This window comes from Homalodisca vitripennis, chromosome 5, assembly GCF_021130785.1.
Source record: "Homalodisca vitripennis isolate AUS2020 chromosome 5, UT_GWSS_2.1, whole genome shotgun sequence".
NCBI lineage: Eukaryota > Metazoa > Arthropoda > Insecta > Hemiptera > Cicadellidae > Homalodisca > Homalodisca vitripennis.
Window position 1 is genome coordinate 135,864,051 of NC_060211.1, and position 23,465 is coordinate 135,887,515.

The following is a 23,465-nucleotide window of genomic DNA, read 5'->3' on the forward strand; positions in this document are numbered from 1 at the left end:
ACTTCCTTTCCGTCTTTTCGACGGAATGCTATTCTTGTGGCTCATAAAATAAATTTTTCGACCGCGCCGGTTAAATGCAATTGAATGGTCCTTCGTAAACGAAGCTTCAAATCTCCTACTACTTACTATGGTCATTCAAAATGAAATATGTTGTCCTTTTAACTTTTCGCCCTCTTCCTACAGGGACCGCATTCAAGCCGACTTCAGCGAATTGTTTGACAAATTAATTTTTACTTACCCATACACAAAAATATATTTTAATTGCTGAATTTGGAATTTTTATGCATATCAGGCTAGTGTAACCAGAGTTAACTATTGTAAATTTAAACTTATTTTTAATTTTATTATATTCTCCATGGAAAATTGCAGATCTCTATATCACAATCTTGAAGGTCTATTACAAAGTCCATCCGCTATGATCTTGCATTCAACCAACACTCTGCTCAATTTCTAGAGTTCCATGGAAGATGTCGTATCGATTAATTTGTATTACCTAAATTAACACGACAATCAAATTTGTGTTACTGTAAGAACAATGTAGTGAATAGTTACAAATCTTTCTTTATTAACTTGACGATATTAATCATCGAAATGTATCGTGTAAGTATAATCTGGAACAGCGAAGTCCTGTGATTATTCGAATAGTAAGTGGGAAAAGCAGCAATTAATGTAAACAGTTTAATTTAATCGTCCGAAATCTGTGTATCATTTGTAATGTTCAGAAATATTCAAATCCTCTTACAAAGTATATAAAAGATTCCATTTTGTCAAATTAAACAAAAGCGTCAATTTAACAGAGTGTTCTGTAGTATATTGAGAAGGAGTAGGAGGTGTGGGTGTGGGTTTTATTTGTTTCGTAACTTTACCTCGGTTATGATCCAATTCATCTCTCTCCTGTCTGCTTGATGCTAATAATTCAAATTGTTCTTCAAGGTAATTTATGGTGTTTAATAAGTGTTAAATTAAATTAAACAGTAATAATAGATTTAATATTTTAAGCCGATGTTAATCTATATTTTTATATAAAACCCGAATAGTGTCGGTATATGTGATTATGTGTGTGTTACTCGACTACGTATTGGACCGATTGTACATGGACATTCTTAGAGTTCCTGGTTAACATATAGGTCTTCTTTTTTTCTAAAAACCTTCGGACTACGCCCATACATACACATGTATATGATATAAGTGTGTGTGTGTGTGTGTGTGTGTGTGTGTGTGTGTGTGTGTGTGTGTGTGTGTGTGTGTGTGTGGGGCGCGAGCGCGCACGTTTGTTCACAATACTGTTTTGGATTCTCGGTGTCATATGATCGGAGAAAATGCAAAAAATCTTCCGAAAATTCCGTAATGGGGATGATTGCAAGATACAGGTTTCTATTAAATGCACCTGACATGACTATTAGGTCAGTGAAAGGGGTAAGTATCATATCAATGGCCCATTGATATGGTAAAGTATCAACCAGCCCCATTCCTATTTCTCCTTCCCCCTTCTATTGCTATCCCTTTCCCAACATTGAAAATCACTTTTTTAGAAGAAGATTTTTACAAAATGCCCTATTGTGTCCAACGGTGCTAATGTATTAAGTCGACAAGGAAATCCTACGACAAGCACGAAATCTTACTGAAATATGGAAGAAAATATCTCTGCCTGAGTGGCTTATCTCGGGTTTCAGGAATCGCCTCCATAGTGCTCTTCAATCCGTGAAGGTGGATTACATAATGGTAGCCTAATAGTAGCTGTTGTAACCACTCACAATGCTTACCAAACTCCTATTGTCTCTATGTTTCAATTTATTTCACTTACTTCTCGTTATAATAAGTGGATTAATATAGTTAATAAGTTAAATACAAAACTAAAATATTTAATCTTTTTGAACACATATTGATACCAAACATCATTGTACAGATTTAACAGACTGCTGAGGCTGTTTACAAACTTGTGTACACTATAATATATTACAATTGCACTTAAGACAAAATTCACTTTTGAAGGACTTCAAAAAGAATATGCCATGAATATTAATTTACATTGTTTATAAAGCACCATACATAAAGGTGGTTTATTTGGAGTAATTGAATATTGTGTTAAGTTGTATTTTATATTTAATAAAACTAATATAAAATATAGCGATGTTATTGATTTTGTTTTACTGAACATTGGAAAATGTCCGGAAAATCCTGTTTCATTTACAATCCTTCCATCGTCAAAACAAATTTCAAAAAATAAACTAATAAAGTTTGCATACTCATCACTTTTTATGAACATGGAAGTTTACAGTCCTGGAACAGAGCACCTGCCTCCAAGAACACACACTAATTTGTCTTACACTTTCCTGAAATCGATAGAGAAATTATGCCTATGAAAGAAATTTATTATCAGCTGAGCTAGTTATTAAAATGGGAAGGTGTCAAAATGATAAAAAGTATGAAATAATCAAGATTTATCTGATTAGACTTGTCTTAAATTGAACATTAAAACTAAACGTTGGGGCATAAAATTGTCTACATTAAATCAGTGCCAGCTAACCATATACAGACCCTTAAAAGGTCCATATATTCTATATCGTCTCTTCTGATGATAATATAAATAATTTCGTTTCTGACGATTGATTTTAACTGTACCAGCTAGAAAAAATATAAGCGGGGACAAAAATTGTTAATTTGTATATTTAACCCTTCCAATGCCCTCACATTGCGATTCCTATCAAAATCAGCGTGAATGATAAACGATTTCTTTCTTATGGGAAATTTCTCTAACGATTTCAGGAATAAAACTTGTTGTGTGTTTATAAAAAAACAAATTGGCTCCTAGGCTAATATTAAAAGTCTCAAAATTCTGTTTCTTATCAGGCTTAGTAAGTAAAACATTAGACTAACACAAGAATCAGTTATACAATTTTTAACTGGTAGCGTGAAATGAAATGTAAGAATTAGTTTAATTAGGTGTGAAATTGATTTTATTATGTTAGTGATTAAAGTATATTTTATCGTTAATTTCTTTCCGGATTGTCACTAGTGGAACATACATCGACTGATGTAAGTAAACCCTGTGAATTGATTTAACCTCACGATCGAAAGGATTTACTCCAAATTATAGCTCTCTATAGAACAATTATAAGAAATTATAGAAATTTTGTTGCTATATTACGTATAAATTAGTAAGTAATACACCACCACAACATGATGAAAATCAATTATATTAAACATTGTGTAGTTACTAGTTATGTGCTAGGTCTATTTTAAATTCTCATTACTTTGTAAGTTCTCCATTCCTATGTTGTTAAGCATTGTAATCATTTTAAATGGATTAAACCATTACATCTTCAAATTCCAACTAAAAGCTACAGTCTTTAGGCTGAAGGCCGAGTAGGTCGAGCATAAAAAAGGTAAATAGTCGATCAAACGTGTTTTTGAAGAAATCTACAGGTCCTTGTTTTGGAGATTGAACCTGCTTTTGCAATTTAATATTATGTATCCCGATTGCCCGAATAATTTTACGGGTGAATGCCTAGAACAGAGGTCTGAGAGGCTCTGCGGGCCTGAAGCACAAAGGATCGTGTTTCACGCCAATTAATCGTGAAACGAAGAACCCAAGGATTCTGACGCAACAAAACTCATCGATCCTGGTTCTTAAGCGGTCCCGAGAGCAGCCGTGATCTTAACAGAATTAGTGTCACTTGAAAATCTCAAACATTTCTGTTAACTAAATCACAAACAATAATTGTACTTGCACCACTAAATGTCCAAATACTATTTTAGTGTAATAGAATGTGTATTTATCATTTTATTGCATTTGATGCAGTTTCAATTTTCAAATAAATGAAAACTATATCTGGTGGTTAGGGAAACTAAATTATGAACAGATTTATATAAGAACAAGTATACAGAAATTCAAATTTGCGTACCTTTATTTTTATTTACACTATAGAACAAATTTATCAATTGAGAAAAGATTCAAACTAAACTTTTACGAGTATATCGAATTATGGGATAGTGGATTTTACTTTCTTACCTTATGCATGCAGAAAATGTCGAAATAATAATGGAAATAAAATTCCGTTTTCTAAATTTGGTGGAAAAATAAATCGTTTTATTATTTATGGTATTTTAAACGATAAATATTTCTTGATGTAGTAGATCGCATACAAAGAAGGATTTAATCACCAAGAAACTAAGTAGATTTCCAGAACAATAACCAAACCTTAAAAATTGCCTAATATGGCATTATCCATTTTCATGTTGCTTATGAAATAAGACTTTGAGGAAGTTGTGTTATAAACCTAATTGATCGTCTTAAAACTTCAAAAAAGCAATCAGAATCATCGGCAAGCTGAATTACAGCAGTCGTACAGGAAAACTTTTAAGGAGTTTGTATATCTGACTTATTGAGGCACTCCTCTATACGTATAAGGTGACCATATGCTGCAAATCAAGGTCCACATTGGTACGTGCCGGGGATTTTAACTAATATATGACACTATAGACTTAGACAACTTTAGAATTCATCATTACAGACAGACGTTGTCTCAACATCTAATGGACCAAGTTAGTATTTGATTAATCAACTGCAAATCGATTCATAACTCGTATTAAAAACCTTTTTAACTGATTTTGATATTACGTTGGCATTATAAGTTTGACTGTAAGGAAATGTTGGTGGGGAGAATGTTGGTGAAGTAACAATTCACAAATATTTAATAATTGTTAATTTTTAAATATATAAAAATTCACAGTTGTGATACTACGTTAATTTAAGAGTGCACTAAAGGTATTACTATTGCAACTTGAATTACTACGCAGCTGCTGACGCGAAGTCAGTTCACGTAACACACTGAGTGAGGCGGACGCACACACATACTATCCGGACTGTCCTAAACTCGGTATGTGACTTGAGTCGCAGTGAACGTGTTAAAACGAGCTCTGTGCTCTTGACTTTGTTTATTTCAACGCGTCATCACATTTCGAATTTCCCTCACCTTATTTTTAAAATAAAATAATATTCTTCAACTCTAATAACTTTGCCTAGCAACTAACCCGAATTTTTATTCTCATTTTTATTCACACTGGTTAGTTATATTAAGTTATAAAATTCATATAAGGCTATATCATAGTGTTCACACACTATGATATAGCCTTATACGTATGCGTATTTTTCAAGTAGTTGTTTCGAATTCCGGAAGCCACAAATTGTGCACATGAAATAAAATGTTAATTTTGACTTTAGCACAAGTTCACCTTCTTCTTAGTGTCTGTTCTTATTCTGACACTGTCTCGTGCATGACTCCTAATATCTTGAATAATTTTCGTCTGAAGATCCAATAAAATATCGGCGACAAAACAGCTCAAAACGCACTTGTCACATCGTTTCGACATCAGAGTCACCTAGACTACAAAATATAAAATTACAGTGTAATCTAGATGAAGGCGCATTCTTATTGTCTCATCACAACACACAAATGAAACACAAAATCATTTTTCTTGTGCACAATTGAGTGACTCGAAAGAGGAAGGTGGACTGGAGCTAAAATTAACAGTAAATCAGCCCTTTCTATCAAAGCTACTTTTTGTATAACAAGCTCAGTTGCCCCACCCTGCTTAAAGGTCGTGTCAGAAACATTGCAGTGCACTCAATTGTGTACCTGAAGAGACAATGAGAATGCCTATTCACCTATATTACATTATATTTTGTAGCCTAGGTGTCTGGCATGACGAAACGTTGTAAATAATTCGTTTTTGAATTATCTTCGCCGTCTTTTTTATATCTTCGGACGAGAATGACTGCAGATCAAAGGTTTCAAGTATAAGACAACGTCTTATTCCAGACTCTGCACTATGAGGAAGGTGAACTGGAGCTAAAACCATCATTAAACTCAATAAACCCATTATAGTAACCCCCCTTCCTACTTTTTCCTTTTGCTTTATTACTCTGTGTAGCTGTGTTGCAGCACATGTTTCTGAAACTTTGAATGGCTGCCATCATGAACCATCGAAAAGCCAAAAAGGGCGTTAAACCGAAATTGTACCTGTATTATTGACCGTTACTACCTGTTCTGTACGCTTTAGATTGAGAGGCAGTCTGTCACCTTCTCTGTTGTGGACGTATGTGTTGTTCAGTGCACCTGATGTTTGCAGTGACATGGTTGGATTGTTACTCTATCCACTCTGGGCCCTCGGAGTATATGGTTGAAATTCTTTGAAACTTAGCACTGATTGGGGGGGGGGTTAATCAACATACAATAATAAATTGTTAATTTCCGTATATGCCTAATCTCATGATTTAAGGTATTTTGGCACCTTAAGTAGATGATGGATTCCAATCTTCGACAGGTAATGTTCTACTTTTTAAACATAATTATAACTATGGAAAATGTCCAAAAACCAAAAGAAACATTAGTTTCTAGCGTTTCCAGGACACTCTGAGATTTTATTCTATCTGTTTGTTACTATTTTAGTTTGAATGTAAATTATAAGGCCTCCAGTATTTCATAAAAATGTTAATGTACTAATTACATAAATGAAGTTATATTTATTATTTTAGTCATATTACATTTAACTTTAGTCAAATTTGTTTTAAGTATATGTCTTTTAAACGGATTTAATAATTCAAAAACTAATGATATGCAACAGTTGTTATTTTTTGTAATCTGAAGTACCTTGAGGTAATGAGACTCATTGTAAAGCGCCAAGTAAAGCGTCGTTACATCCCAGTTAGCTACGAGCTCTCGGTAAATATACCGGAGCTGAGTGCGCGCGTTACATTTGTAGTACCGTTATTATTTTCATTAAGAAAAATAAGAGCGCAGGAAGTCTACAATGTAAACAGATAGTTGGACAGGTTTGCAGATGAAAATAGCTTCTGAACGTGGCTCTCGTGACGTTCAAGTCCGCTGCCAGTAGTAGTCGGCTGCGCGCTCTCTCACACGCACGTTATATTCTCCAGTGTGTACAGCTCGAGATGTGCTGATTGTTTATGATAAGCGTAGTACTCTCATTGTGCGCACCTGTATGTTGTATATGGACGAGTATTGTGTGACAATTCATTTGTACGAACTGATGACATGTTGAGACCTGTACTGTGGATACTAGTGACACTGTTGTCATGGAGCGAAGCGAAAGAAAACTTAACAATAGGTGAGAAAATGAGAGTAACAACTTGATTAATTGACCACTCATTAAAATAACATCACTTAGTATGACTGTCAAAATTGGAGAAAGGGTGAATTTGCAATGGGATCATAATTAAACCTTAAGAGTTTTGTAATACACTTTGCTTTTGCTATACAGTATAGTACGCTTACGTGGAAATAAACACAAATATTGAAACGTCCCCAGAATCCGATAAAAATTAAGAATCAGTCTTTATATTACGTTATAAAATCTGTTTAGCATAACACTAACGTGAAAAAAATGTGGAAACATAAGTAATTTACGGAGTAATACCATATATGAGCAAATACGTTAAGACAACGATAGGAATAATTCAGCAATCTCCATATAACTTTAGTGTCTCTCAAATCCCCCATTAATATCCTACTTTATAGGTTTATGACTGTGCGTTGTTGGTAAATCGTCAAGCTTGATGTGGTTTGTCGCTAGCATTTTATTTCCTTGTGTTTCTCCAAACTTACTTTCTATTTACATTTTAAAGATAACTATTATTACATTAAAACAGGCGTATACGTAGTTAAGAGTTAAGTTAACGTATAAGACTAAATTATTAAAAACCACAAGATATTTCAAAATATACCTAAAATTATGTATATGTATTACTGCCACCACCATTATACTGTACAAGTATTTCTCCTTATGAAATCACTGAATTGTTTATTGTACTTTTATTTAATAATAATTAAACATACTATGGACTTATTATTTATATTTATTGAATTATTACAATTTTTATTTTATTTAAACCTGCTAAGAATCCGTCGAAAATAAAAAGAAAATTATCTCGCTCCATATAAATCCACAGCTGAAACTTTGGTTTCATTTTATTTAACTCGGAAGCAGGGAAATTTTCTATTACACAATAAAATTATTGGTAACAGATGTAAAACATTATGGATAACAGTTACAGCACAGCGTGGACAGCACAGGTGTGAACATGTTCCCAGTTGTCCCATTTGCACCTAATGTGAATAATGAAATAAAAGGTGTTTCATAACTGTTATCGGATATTTTAGGGGTTTGTCCTTATGATTATAGCATACTCATTTTTAAATATAGCTGGATTTTTAAGTTTTTTTATTATGTCTGTATTTATATATGAGTTTTTATTACACCCCCCGCCCTCACCCGCCACCATCGTAAAAGATTTACAATGAAAGTTTTTCATATACACAGTTAATAAAAATAACGGCCAATAAATATTTTTACTCAACATTACTCAAAACAGAAACATTTGAGAAGAATCTTTACTACATTATTTAGAATATTTTATTAGCCATTCAATGACATATTTCATATTAAATATTAAATAAATTGAGAGAACAACAACCAAAATTTTGCAACTTTGATGAAAGCATCAGTTCATACTAAAACCAACCAGTTCTCAGAGCAACAATTTAAATTACTTCGGTTACAGACATTATCAACTATAAAATGTAGGGTAGCGGTGGTACAAATACTGTAAAATTAATAAATATATATTTATTATAAGCTTATAACCCACAGCCGCCCTATTTCACACACCGATATTTCCGTCAGGTTAGCATAAATAAAGTTATCACAATATTCGGCTGAAGAATATTCCATAATAACGTTATAGCAAATCCATACAAAATTCATTCACGTCAATCATGATAACATATCTGTTTACTGCAGTTGCTTTGATAAAACTACAACAATGGTAACATAAAACAAATTTATGTATTGTTACGCTATAGCTTTAAACAATAAGCTGTCTGATAAAGCAAAACAATAGTACTAACACAAAGGGCGTGGTGTTTAATAATAACCGTTGATAAATTAAAGGTATTTTTATGATAATAAATACGGTCAAATGGGCTTTGAAAGCATATTTATTCTTATTACAATACGAATACTGCTACTAGCAGTACAATGACACAATACAGTTAATTAACGACTTGCATTTAAACATTGGATTTCCAATATCATTTCTGACCAGATTTATAAATAACCTCCATCATTAAATGAATACATGTAACAGTTTAATAATGATGTTGATTAATGAACAAAATTACGATGAACACACATATTCAAACATTTAGGTTGTAGATAAACATATATTAAGGTTAACACATGTGTGCCTTAACTTAACCTTATATATTTTAGTATTGGGCGCTTGAGGTGAAACCACCAGTGCTCAAAACTTTAGGTTTCTGTTTATGTAACGTAAAACATTCTCTTAAATTCTACACTGTTAAATAATCCATGTACTATATTTGTCACTCGTCTAATTTTACTGCGTACTATAGTAATTTTAATAGATTCTTCTCTCGTACTTTTGTCAATTATTTTTATAATAGGGTTTAACTATTCAATTAGTGCATACTATAAAGGATAATTATGAAGAATATTTTCATACAAATTCTTTTTTACTTCAACATTGTTCCTAACAATCACTAATCAATATTAATGTCAAGATAGCACTTGGTCTATTCTTGTCTGAATTCCAGTTTTTTCATATCACGTTCGAGGTGGAAAATCAATGTGTGAACATATCTTCACATACAAATCTCGTGTAGACTTAGCTACCTAACACTCTATGGTCATACTAAATGGTTAACATTCCGAGGACTGTCAGTTTCGTATTGGCTTCATACACAAAGGTCTTCAACTTCACCCCCATTCTTGTGCTTGGATTCATACCCCACTCAAAAATCCAATGATTCCAGATCTGTAGATCTCTGCCCCGTTGGTTACCCTATAATGAGGTGATTATTTAAAAATCACTGATATTTGATTGAATATTTAGTCTTATTTATTAAATCTAATAATGCAGGATATTCATATGTTAAATTTCATTTCAATTTCTTCAAAGTTTTTTATTGCCGATGGATAGTTTGAAAGGACAATAGGTCAAATCAGTGAACTTCACGCCTGATGAAAAGAAGGTAGATTTTAATCCTTGAAACGTAGTGTAACTCATCAAAGAACATATAGAGATGGGAAATATGGTCCATAAACAGAATATTTCTAACATCTTTGGATTAAATACTTTAGGAGCGAATTGGTTGGTTCGATTTTTCAACCTAGTATTTTATGGATAACTCATTGTAGGTTTCTATTTATTCAAAGATTTTTAGATTATAAGTTATGAGTATTCTCTATTCATCTTAGCATTACTAGAAAACATGTTTTTGTTTGCCAAACTATCATTTCTGAATCCAAAGTAGATTTCACATTAATCCACAAAAAGCCACAGCTATCCTTTTTTTACGCCAAGAGAATCTATTATGAAGTGACAGTTATCACAGCTTCTTCTGAATGTTCCAAATATAGAAATAAAGATAATAACTCAGGAGACACAATCGTGAAAGTTATTGGCACCAAAGTTTTCTTTCTTAGAACACTTGCCAAATTGATACAGCGGTGAGAGTTTGACCTTTATTATTCGGTTCTTACAACACCCGCTTACTTAGTATCAGAGTAACCTACTTTAATACTACAAATTTTATGTGGTAATATGTAACAGCATTTTGGCTTTTTGTTTTAAATTTTAGAATTACAAGAACACGCAGTTTAACACAGTGGAATAAAAATATTTAAAATAATTCACCAGAGCACAATCTGAAATTCTGCATGAGTAATAATTTTAAAAATAAAATAAAAATAAATCATTGATTTTAAAAACAATAGTTACGTAAAAATATTAGCAGCTGTTTAATTATAGCCATATGTACTAGATTCAATAATAATTATAAAAATATATTATCAATTTTCAGTGTAGATATTTGTTAAACACAACTCAAAACTTAATAATAATAGTCCACTGCTAACAATATTCTAATGCGAAATCCATACAAAACTGATTCATGTATTATAATTATTTAACATCATAAAGATCAAGAAGCACTACTTCTGTTTATAAAAATTTTATAATATAATATAATAAGGATTATTTAAATTTGATCTCACAAAAGTTTAAGTTTTGTAAAAATAACCTGAAACATTTTCGTAATGTCGTTTACATTTTTTTACAAATGTCCTTACTTTCTTCAAAAGAAATATTGGTTCTTTGAATCGTGCCATAAATTTTGTTGTCAGTTTCCTCGCTCTCTCATATGAACAAACAACACTACTTATTTCAATATATACATAATTATTATATGAATATTAGTGTAAAGAACGTATTACAGTATATGTATTATTAAATTAATGTCCGTATTTTTGTACTATTATTTTAGGTATCGAAAATTGTTATTTTATGTACAAGTTTGATATAAATTAAAAGCTCTTAGACTCTACATGTGCCATTAATGGATTTTAAATACATCCGATTTATGGATCTGCCCCACAGGATTCTATAGTTATATTGTTAATTTTTTGAAAGTAGTATTACTTTGAAACAGCTGATTACTAAAACACACATGAATTGCTCAAGCAAAAATATGTAATCCACAAACTACTTAATATCACCTCAAGTACTATGATGGTTTACACCCTTCTATAGTGTTATAATGATTGCTTGAATTTTTACAGCTATTTTAGATATCTAAAACTTTTATATTTTACAGCATCTTGGGTGTTAATGAAAAGCTCCTTCACTCTAAATGCACCTTTGTGTATTTAAAATACATCCGGCTGTTAAAAGTCTCTGTCCCTAATGACCCTAATAAACCTCTAAAGTCTAATGTTATTAATATTAAGAGAGTGGTTTTGTCTGATAAAAGCAGCTGTTTAAACACGAGTTGGTCAGGCGATTATTCTGAATCCACTAATCAACTTAGTATCAGCTGATTTGTCGTAGTAATTAAATGCCAAGTGATATATTATGCTGTTAGTACGGTGTTATTAACCTAAAAAAAGGCCTAACCTTGACATCCAAAGTAAAAGTTTTATTCCAACTCCAAATTGTTCTATATAACCCTCTTATTGTTTGGTAAAAAAGTTACACCATTTTGAGCGTCGGGTTTGGGGGGAAAGGGGGAGAAAAAGTAGGAAATTTAGTAGTTTTTTTAGTTTTTTGGAAATTGGTTGAAAACTAAGCTGTTTAGCACAAAGAGTGTTATATACAAAAATATTCTACATGAAATTTTTAAACAAAAAATTGTCCTATGCATATTCCCTGTAAAATTTTACAGTTCATGAGTTGCAGACGGTGTAAAAATAAAAATGATATAATTTTTAAGGTTTTTAACCTTGAGGACAAGTTGAGTACGTTTGTGCGTGGTACTTCTAGTGCAGTTTTTGCTGTAAAATTTTTTATGGTTGGTGTTTATAGTAACGTGCGAATTATGTGAAAATCACTTGAGATAGTGTGTTAGTTATGGCGGAGTGTGTGTTAAAACCTTGTAAGGACAAGGGTGGTGAACTAATTACTCTGACTAGAAAGGCGGTGGACAAAATAATTCAGTGCAGTGAAATACGTAAAGATGGCGTCAAAGCCAAGTTCCTGCAGAATGATTCGCTTCAAGTACATAGTAAGTGTCGACAAACCTATATATTACGTCCAAAACCACCTGAAATGGAAAAAGAGCCTCCAGCAAAGATACCACGTGAATCATTTGATTTTAAAGCCTTATGTTTTCTTTGTGGTCGCAAGTGTGTAGATGTATCTAAATGCAGGAATCTGCTCAAGAAAAGTGGAGTTTAGTGCAGAAACTTTGAACTGATTGAAAAGCATCAGAACGGAAGCAAATGACAGGCATGACAAGTGGGGAGATGAGGTAAGTGTGAGGCTCTCTCAGGTCATAGATCTCGTAAGTTCTGATGGGAGGTACCACTGGCATTGTAATCAGACATTTCAAAAGCCAGGATCGTCACGGCCCGAAAAAGGAGTAGCATTAGAGTAGCAACCAGTAAAGGTGGGTATAGTGCTGATGCCAAAAGAGAAGACGCTTTTGAAAAGCTATGTGATTATTTGGAGGAAAAACAATGAATGTCAATACGACTTTGAAGAACTACAAAATATATTCCTTCGTCTGAGCCCTGAAGTTGAGCCATATACTGTCACACATTTCAAAAGAAAAACTTATCCAGCGTTATGGTAATAGTTTAAATTTTGCAGTTTTTACCAGGGAAAAAGAAGTGTGATTTGTTTTTTCTGGAGCATCAACTAATATTATATATGGGTTATAGGTGATGAAACTGTAAACTGCGATAAAGCATTTGAAATAGGAGCCATATCCATCAAAGCTATTGAAAACAAAACATTTAAAGAAATACACATTAAAGAAAGTTTGCTGTCAAGTCTCTAGCCTCTATAACGAAGTCGGTGAAAATTAACAACGACATGGTATGTGTAAATCCTAACACTCTCTTACATCGGATGGTGTGTACAGTAAGGAGTGATGAGAGATTAGAGGAAATTTTTCAGTTTGAACTCTGTGCATATCCTCCATCACTGTTTGACGAATCTGGCTTGATGAGGAAGGGGGAAAAAATCATCAATGGTGACGGTTTTGGTTTAAGATTCAAAAGAATCATCAAACATCGATGACCCAGTGAAAGTGTCCTATATAATTGACGGAGGCCACCTCCTACATCGTGTTGTCTGGCAACAGCCTGCTACATTTAAACAGATTTGCCGAGCAATATAGTGATTACTTATGTACTCATTATGGAAAAGCGACTGTTGTTTTTGATGGTTACGAACGAAGTAACACAAAGGATCAAGAACACCTACGTAGATCACGTTCCATTGTGGTCAAAGTAGAAGACTCAATACATGTCAACATAAATCAAAATGAATTTTTAGCTAGTGCTAAAAACAAAATGGGTCTAATAACCCTCCTTTCATCGCGCTTGCAACAATGTGGTTGCACAGTTCTTCAAAGCATCGGGTGATGCTGACCTATTAGTCGTCTTAACAGCTATTAATGAAGCGAAGAAAGATGTTCAAACGTGTGTTATTGGTGATGACACGGACTTATTAGTACTGTTGACTGTCCACGCACCTTCAGGGAATAAACTGAAAATGGTCGTACCTAAAAAAGGAAATCACCAGGAAAAAAGTGTACATTATTTCTGACATTCAGCAAGGCATTGGGGATATGAAAGATGTACTTTCTGGTTGCATACGCCTTCACAGGATGTGACACTGTGTCTGCTGTCTATAGAGAAGGGAAATTTGCACCTTATAGGAAATTTCAAGCCAACAACGTTCTTCGTGAAAAACTTCTGGTCTTCAACAACCCCCAAAGCCGACCCCAGTGCAGTGGCTGATGCAGGTAAATTACTTCCTACTTGCAATGTTTGGAGCCAAGAACACTGAAGATCTAGATTGTCTCCGCTACCGGTCCTACTTGAAAGCGATTGCAAAGCAGCCTATACATGGCATTACTGAAGTTGGATGCACTACCCCCCACTTCAGGAGCGTCCAGACAGCATTCATTTAGGACCTGACACCAATTACAACAGACGTCCTGCCAGCCCCCCAGGAATTACTGTCCCTTATAATGTGTACTTGCAAAAGATGAATGCGTTCGTAACTGTGAATGCAGAAGGAGTCTAAACTGCACTAGCATATGCAGCAATTGCTCAGGCCAAGCATGTGATTAACATGGACAATAATAACATCTTAGACGACGAGCTAGAGGAGGAGGATAATGTGCTGGAGGATGAGTGAAGTTAATAAAGACATTGAACATTCCAAATTTGAAAGATATTTATGCTTAAGAAGTGAATTTATGTTGCAATGTTCGTTAGAAAGTTCAGGGTGGGTTTCTCCGTACCACAGGTTTCTATGGCCTAGGCCTGTGGAAGCCTCTTTTCCCTTAAAAAAGAGTGCCCCTTGATAAGGTGGTGAGGTTGTCGTTCCTTCAAGGGCTTATCACTAACATACCACCGGCCACTGAAATAGCAACATTCTTTTACGAAGCTTATTTTTTTAAAAAATTATCAAAATTACGAAAAGTTAACATTTACACCGTCTGTAACTCTTGAACCGTACAATTTAGAGTGATTATGAAAAGGACCATTCTTATTTAAAATTTAACGTAGAACATTTTTGTATATAACAATGTTTAGGATAAACCGCTTAGTGTTTGAAATATTTACGAAAAACTAAAAAAAACTAGTGATTTTTCAAATTCCCCCCCCCTCACCCCCAAACCCGACGCTCAAAATGGTGTAACTTTTTACCATAGAATAAGGGGACTATGTAGAGCAATTTGGTGTTGGAGGAAAACTTTTACTTTGGATGTTGAGGTTTAGGTCTAATTACACCGTACTATGTGTTTATTTACAAGATCGTTTAGGAAAATATTTATACGTGAAGTATGGATACACTGCACAACCTGAGGACTGTGAGGAATTGGTGAAAATTGTTTGCTATTGTCTTTTTTAGTACAGACTGTTTTTCTAATTCAGTTTTTTTTTTAATTAAACTTCGATATACATTTTTTACAATTAATTATATTATTAATATAATAATTATATTATTATAATATATTAATTAATTAATAATAATTAAACTACAAATTACATTATTTATTGTAACAAATTTTTGAATTTCATAATTCACATAAAAATAAAATTTGACATTGGGGGCCGCACATTGGCAGAAGCTGAAGGAATAAAAAGAAAGAGCCGGGCATTGACATTGCCTCAACGAACCATTTACTCCGTGACTACTATTTAAGGTAACAAGAGAACGCAGCGAGCCCTTGACCATTACTAATGGAAACACAAATTTGTAATGGCACAGAAAACCATAGAGGTGGCATCAGATCAACTTTATAATAGTACGATACTGATTTTGTACATACAAAATTCATATTTTTCCTAAAAAAAACCAAGAAAAGATATGATATAGCGAATAAATAATAAAAAGCCACTAACAACAAAGACAGCAAACCGGGTGGCTCCAAATCAGGCATATTTTAAAGGACATAGTTGTAAGAAATAAACTAATCCTAACCATTGAACATGTGATTGTTCGTAGGCTATATGTCTTCTTCAATCATGGAAAAGCTACTATGTAAAATGCTGTTCCTATTTTGTGTCAACACTGAAATAATAAGTTCCTTAAATACCTATTTACGTTAAAAATGATCGAAACCCTCTATTATACAGTACTTTCACTAAAATCTAAAGATTTTTGGATTTCTCCACGCTGGCTTATATTAGTTTATGCGTTAGTGAAATCCTCAACGTTATTCAATCTTATATCGTGTAATGTTGCATGTAACTTAAAGTCATGGGTGTTTATTGAAGGAGTTCACTCTCCTATTTCCCGCTACACTGCCCTTTAAACTTAAATTCCAATTATTCTAAAATGGATCACATATTAGGGGATTAAATCATCTTACAGTGACCATTACTTATCTCAGGAATTTATATTTTTGTACTTATAGAGTATTTATAAAGAAGTTTCATTGTCTAATCTCAAGACCCTGAAATGATATTTAAACTTAAACTATTCAAAAAAGGATCAGAGATTAGAGTATTCTCCAGAGACTATCACTTACTATTGTTTGGTATTACATTTAATACGTTATTGCATCATTGAGTTATAATGCAATTCTCCAGTTTTATTGTGTTTTTATGTTACAACATAAAAAGTTTGTAACATATACTATAAAACGCAACACTTACTAAAGCAAAAATTTGTTAACATTTTCAAAACCAAAAATATTAGTCACTTAGTATAGTACTATAATAGTAATGTATAATAAAATACAAATTAGTATATCACTATACACGTAATTTACATAAAGACTAAATTATTAGCAACAATTTATTCAGAAATTAAATTTTAAAAACTAGTCAAACAGTATAATACAGGGTGCGGCAGCATAACTTCCTTTTTTAAAATACGTGCCATTCAGTTAGTTGATGTCATAGCGAGTGGTCTCATTCAAGAGGGGGTACTGTAAAGTTTTGTCCCGACACGGTTCAGTCGCCATCCTGCGTTGGAATAGTGAGGAGCGTGCCTTTACCGTTGAGGCCTACTTTTCAAGCGGATGTTCGGTTATTGCAACACAGCGTGCATTTCGGAATCGCTTTAATTTAGCCCCGTTGGCTCCCGTCCCAGACCGCAAATCAATTTTTACATGGGTCACTACATTCAGACAAACTCCAAGTGCGACAAAACGAAGAACTGGAGTCCCTCGGCCCGTTAGATCACCTGAGAACATCGATGAAGCAGTGAGAGCGTCAATGTTGCGATCACCACGGCGTTCTGCGCGCAAACACGCATCTGCCCTTAGACTATCCGATCGTTCTGTGAGCAGAATTCTTCGCGATGATCTTCATTTTCATCCCTATAAGATGGCGATAGTGCAGGAACTTTAATTCTCGGATGAACGCGTGTGAGCTTCTTCTTGATGTCGTTCCCGAGGGTGCTATTGTTTTTTTTTAGCGATGAAGCCCATTTTCATTTGTGTGGGTAGGTTAACAAACAAAACATGCGCTACTGGGCTGACATCAACCCTCGAGAATTGCATCAAAGGCCTTTGCATTCACCGAAAGTCACAGTGTGGTGTGCAATTTCCTCAGCTGGCATTATTGGTCCCTGGTTTTTTTGAGGAAAATGAGGTTACAGTGACAGTGACTTCGGGCCGGTATGTAAACATGGTACATAATTTTTTTCCCCCACGGCTAGAAGATTTCGATTTGGGGGACACTTGGTTCCAACAAGATGGTGCAACAGCACACACTTCAAGAGCATCGATGGCTGTTTTGAGGGAAAACTTTCCAGAGCGCCTTATCTCAATTAGAGGCGATTTGAATGGCACGCTCTCCCGATCTGTCACCTTGTGATTTTTTTTCTATGGGGTTTTTTGAAATCCCGTGTTTATGTGAACCGTCCAAGAACCCTACAAGATTTGAAGACCAACATCCGAGAAGAAATTGCCAACATAACACCTGCTACGCTAACAACAGTCATGACAAACGCCAGAAATCGGCTTACGCAATGTATGGAGAATGGGGGACGTCACCTAACAGAGTTGATCTTCAAAACAATGTAAATAAAAACTTTAGACATGTACCTACATTATAAAAACTAAATAAATATTTTCTGATGCATACAATAGTTTTTATTGAGTTTTGAAAAAAGGAAGTTATGCTGCCGCACCCGGGTATAATAATAATAACTAGTTTACTAAGTGTTGTTACACACATAATTTATGTAAAAATAAATCATTGGCAAAAATGTATGAATATTTAAAAACAAAAAATAGTCAAATTATTGTTTTTGACTAGTTATTTTCTAGAACTACAATTTTTTAATAAGAAAACAAAGTCAAAATTATTGCAGAAAAATAACAACACGCGATACTCGAGTAAACACTAGAACGCGGATGCGTGGAGTGCACTGACATTCCAAATACTGCAGCGTTCGAGAAATAAATCAATAGAACATAGACTAGCAGGACACGGCATTTATCTCTACACTGATATGTGCCGGAGTGACGTAGTAAGGTAGATTTTCTTCAGCAAACATGTTTTTTATAGGTAAAAATACACTTACTGCTTCTTTCGAAAAAATAGTTTCTGCTTAAGATTGGCCGGTATAGAACTAAAATAACTGCATCAGTATTAAACAATAGTTGGTGTACATTTAAATGTTTCTTAAGTTTCACCCCAGTCTATGTTCAGTTTTTATATGTGAATTCAAAATAACGCATTCAGAACAATAGAGTAAAAATTGCAGCTATTAATAACAGCAATTAAAATAAAAACATAAATACGGCATTTCGTTTCTTAATGAAAGAAATGTCATAAAGTTAATAAGAGTATTTTTTTGTTAATCTGAAAAGGTTCTAGTGTGCATTCTGGGAATTAAAATTTTGTATAATACAGTTCAATTAGCAGTATTGCACCAAAATCGATCGATTGACGGAGAAAATATCGGGGAAAACAAACGTGTTTACCGGAGTCTGTGCCGATGTTCGGAACGATCCTGCACGGAGCTGCCGAGGGCGATATGTGTAAACATTTCCGAGTTGTACCGATACCAGTATCAAACAAGTACCGATACCAGTATCAAACAAGTACCGATACCAGTATCAAACAAGTACCGATACCAGTATCAAACAAGTACCGATACCAGTATCAAACAAGTACCGATACCAGTATCAAACAAGTACCGATACCAGTATCAAACAAGTACCGATACCAGTATCAAACAAGTACCGATACCAGTATCAAACAAGTACCGATACCAGTATCAAACAAGTACCGATACCAGTATCAAACAAGTACCGATACCAGTATCAAACAAGTACCGATACCAGTATCAAACAAGTACCGATACCAGTATCAAACAAGTACCGATACCAGTATCAAACAAGTACCGATACCAGTATCAAACAAGTACCGATACCAGTATCAAACAAGTACCGGCCATGAATATTAAGTCCATATCACCTTTCATCTAACACTGTATTGCAATAGTACCAACTAACTGTCATAAACTATTTCCTATTTGGAACGCAATGATGTGGAAAGAGTTATTCGTTAGTATTATCTTCATAGCTGTATTATTATCTGTTCTTTCCCCAAGAAAGAACTCTTTTTATTTCAAGATATCCATTGTGTAAAAATACCAATAGTTGTTTACCGATTCAGGGCAACAACAACAATATTTTTAGAGTAAATGTCGCACTTGTTCTTCCATATTTTCAGGCGTTCACATTGGAAGTTTTCTCCTAGATTCCTACATTTACTTTGCCAAAAGAAACATGAGATTTTACAAAATGTCATGTAATTATCATCCTGTAGGGTTTTCAGAAATATTTTTCTAACAGATAAATGTGTGAGCGTTCGATGCATGATTTTCTGTATGTATTATCTAATAAAACATTTTTATTACTCACTTTCAATTCAAATGCCAACATGGAATTTTTTAACATTTGTATAATGTTGTATTAACAAAAAGCTAAAAATAAAATTAATCTTTCTATTAGTTCCACAATGATGATCATATTAAACTCTGTGTTTATTTCCTTTTCATTAAATTTTTTTTTAATATAAGTAGCCACCAAATTCCATCAGTTCTTACCAAATACTTTATATATTTGGATTGAATACACGAAATACCTAAAACACGGTACGGTACGGTACGAAATACGGTATTGTGTTATTGGATCATATAGAACTGCGTTTTCACTAAGAAAAAGAGATATTTTCTTAATATTTTACATTTTTCTTATTTATACATTAAAATGTCATATTATTATTTAAGTAACGTCAATAAATCGATTGTGATATACATTAAACTACTCTTTTAATACATTTTTAATGTGCAGTTTTAGTGTTTCTCATTTAACTTTTTTTAAGTTCTTTTTAAGTTCTTAGCTATTTAAATTGCAATTTCTAATACGTATTAGGTAGTAGTTACGGACGAGCACTGTTTCTGAGGGAGGAAGTAAGTAGTACTTTAAATTTTAGCTAAATATTTTATAACATAAAAACCACGAAAGAATAACAGAAGTTACAAAAGTATAGTTACAGCGTATGTTACAAACATAGAGCACTGCATTTCTAGAATTGCAATTTATCTTCTTCAGGTGTCAAAAACCTTAAGACGAGGTTAAACTAGCACAAAAATTAAACATCTACCAAAGCTTAACTGATAACAAAACGAGAACATTCTCCGCAAATAGTAACCTCGCCCACTACTTAATCCAACAAGTTCTTTGTGTGATGTTTTTAACTAGTTCTTAGGAATATTTTAACTGTTTTTAGACAAAAAAAACCTCGTACAATTATGCCAATCGTAGCTTTTTTGTTCAAAAATAATAATTTAAAACCATCTGTTGGAGTAAATTGAAAAGTATTGCAGATGTATTTATAAGTTATAACTAAATGAAGAGTTCCACGATAATTGCACCATTTGTTCCTATTACCCCCGAGTATACTTTAAATATAATTTAGGGACAAAACTGAAATTCATAATTATATAACAATTTGAATAGAATTGTTATTTATACTTGTTTTATGATGTTTTATTAGGAATCTCATGGGATATAAATGGTGTAACCTTCCTCCATTAAATCAAAACTTTTTCCTTGAAGTGTATGCCTTTTTTACTTATTTTGTAAAATATTAAAAAGTTGTGAAATACATGTTTCCTACAAATATGTACAAAAATAACTAATTTATAGACTTATTTAAAATATATTTGTATCTATTTGCAGTTTTCAAAACATTTATTTTTGAGATCCTGTTTAGCTAGGGAAATGAAAACATAGAAATTTTTAAGATATGTCAAACAGTTCTTGGTTTTCCTGATTTATACAAAATTTGTTCACAGAAACTTCTGTTTTAAGGGAAAACACCAGGTTTATTTTTGTATCACAGTATTTTGTTTCCGGTTATTTATTTTCTTACTAAATATTTGTTTTACATACCTAACATTCTATATTTTACTATTTTGTGATTGAGGAGTGTTTTTGAAAGTCTGTACAAAACTTCTGTTGCTTATATTCACTTATTTACGTTATCATAACTCTGCTGCAAATTTAACGAAACGTTGGAATAATAGGCTAACTACGTGTAGAGCATTACTCTGAGAATTTTACAGTAAACAAACTTATACCCTTAAAGTTTCAAAGAGTCGTGGCGATTAGCCAAGTTGGCATCCAAGTATGTTGTATTCTGTCGGCACATTACATTTTTGACCTACCAGGAAACGTGACCCTTAACCTCTCAGTTAAAGATCAACATTCCTACCCGTTAGCTACACAGGATATTATGTACACATTCAGAGTAAACACGTTTTCCCTGCATACACTTACCGAGTCATAAATCATAAGCTTTTTTACAAACCTGTCCAAACTATTTACATGTACTATACAATGTTATTTTGTAGAATATTTTAATTCTTATGATTATTAAGGTCTACCACGATTTTAACTGAACATCTCAAGCCTTTTAACGAGTCCTGAGAAGCGAAAAGACCAAATTTGTTGATATGAGGCCTGTCATTCCACTACTTTTTTATCATCTGAACAATCATAGCCAATTACACTGGCGTTTTAACTCGACATCCTGTGCTCGTAAAAGGCTTTAAACAGATGAACTTGGTGTAGGGTCCTCTATCCTCGATAATTGATAGTAAATTAGTTTTAAATCCAAATTACTTATACTTAACACGTTTTTATTTAGCGATGTTTCAGAAAGAAGTTTGTTGGGTAATCTGATTTTGTAAATAGTAAGTACTATTTTAGGCAGCTTTAAAATCAAAGTAGAATTATTTTCCGATACTGACTTAAAAATAGTCGGGACAACTGCAAACGTCCGTCATTTTACAATTTTTTATTCGTTGAAAGTCACTAAGAAACTCATCCAAGTCTAATGGAAATACTGTATCTGTACCTGTAACTTTAGTCTGAATAGGAACAAGGAATTGAATGAAAATAAGAATTGCACAAATTTTAACTATAGAAATATATTTTGTTTACTAAAACATTGTACATAATTTTAAATTAATTAAAATTTGTTATTGTAAATGGTAAAGTTGAATAAAACATTTACTAAAATTGAAATTTGAAATTCTTGCTAAACACAGTTAAATTCTAACTCCGCGCGTGGTGATTGGTCGGTTTAGTTCGTTTGTTTGGTCGCACTGTTATGACAGGTTAGAGGTTATAATTTGTTATTTTAAATGTTTGACTAGCAATACGCGCTGTTTCTTGTCAATCGACTGAATTACGATTGATTGCAGAGTGATTTAAACTAATAATTTACTTAACACTATCAACATTTGTCAATAGTATGACATAACCTATAAACTCAGTTTCTCAACTTTTGTGTCAATCTAACAATTAATCAATCAATCATAGATTACGATAATGAAATATCAGTGTACAATTATTTACCTTTATTGTTGTAGTTGTTGTAAATGACGAATCTAAGCACTCCACATTTTCACGAATAAACATAGTTATCTGCTTTATCCCGTGCGGCGGACCCACAGTTATCTGCTTTATCCCGTGCGGATCCCGTGCGGCGGACCCACTGGACGGGCATCGTAACGTTACCGGGCGTTACACTTTTTCATGAGTGACTCCGAGCCGCAACCTAATTTAAGACGTTGTCACGTCAAAACGATACTTTTAAAACCTAATACATCCATTAATTCGACAAATATATTAATTATTTATAATTATTCCTCATAAATACAATATCTATAATTTTTACATTCTATATCCCTCATTTTGTTTGATATAATTTTCAGGAGAAACCTTATAATTAATTATTCATTGTATAAAACATGTTAAAGTGTTTTTATAAACGTCTTTTTAATGCTTTTACAGTAAATATTTTCAAGAGCAAATATAACAAATAGTTACGAATATATAAAATGCCGTGCAGATAAGAGTCGGCAC

The 23,465-nt window shown here is 33.2% G+C and overlaps 1 protein-coding gene across 1 annotated transcript in view; it reads left to right on the top strand.

The window, feature by feature from the left end:
- The first annotated feature begins 6,888 nt into the window (after positions 1–6,888).
- LOC124362913 (glutamate receptor ionotropic, kainate 2-like) overlaps positions 6,889–23,465 on the top strand; it is a 96,764-nt gene continuing 80,187 nt past the window's right edge. Inside the window, exon 1 of the mRNA XM_046817803.1 lies at positions 6,889–7,131. Coding sequence (XP_046673759.1) covers positions 7,059–7,131 — 73 coding nt within the window. The 5' untranslated portion in view covers positions 6,889–7,058. The remainder of the gene's footprint in view (positions 7,132–23,465) is intronic.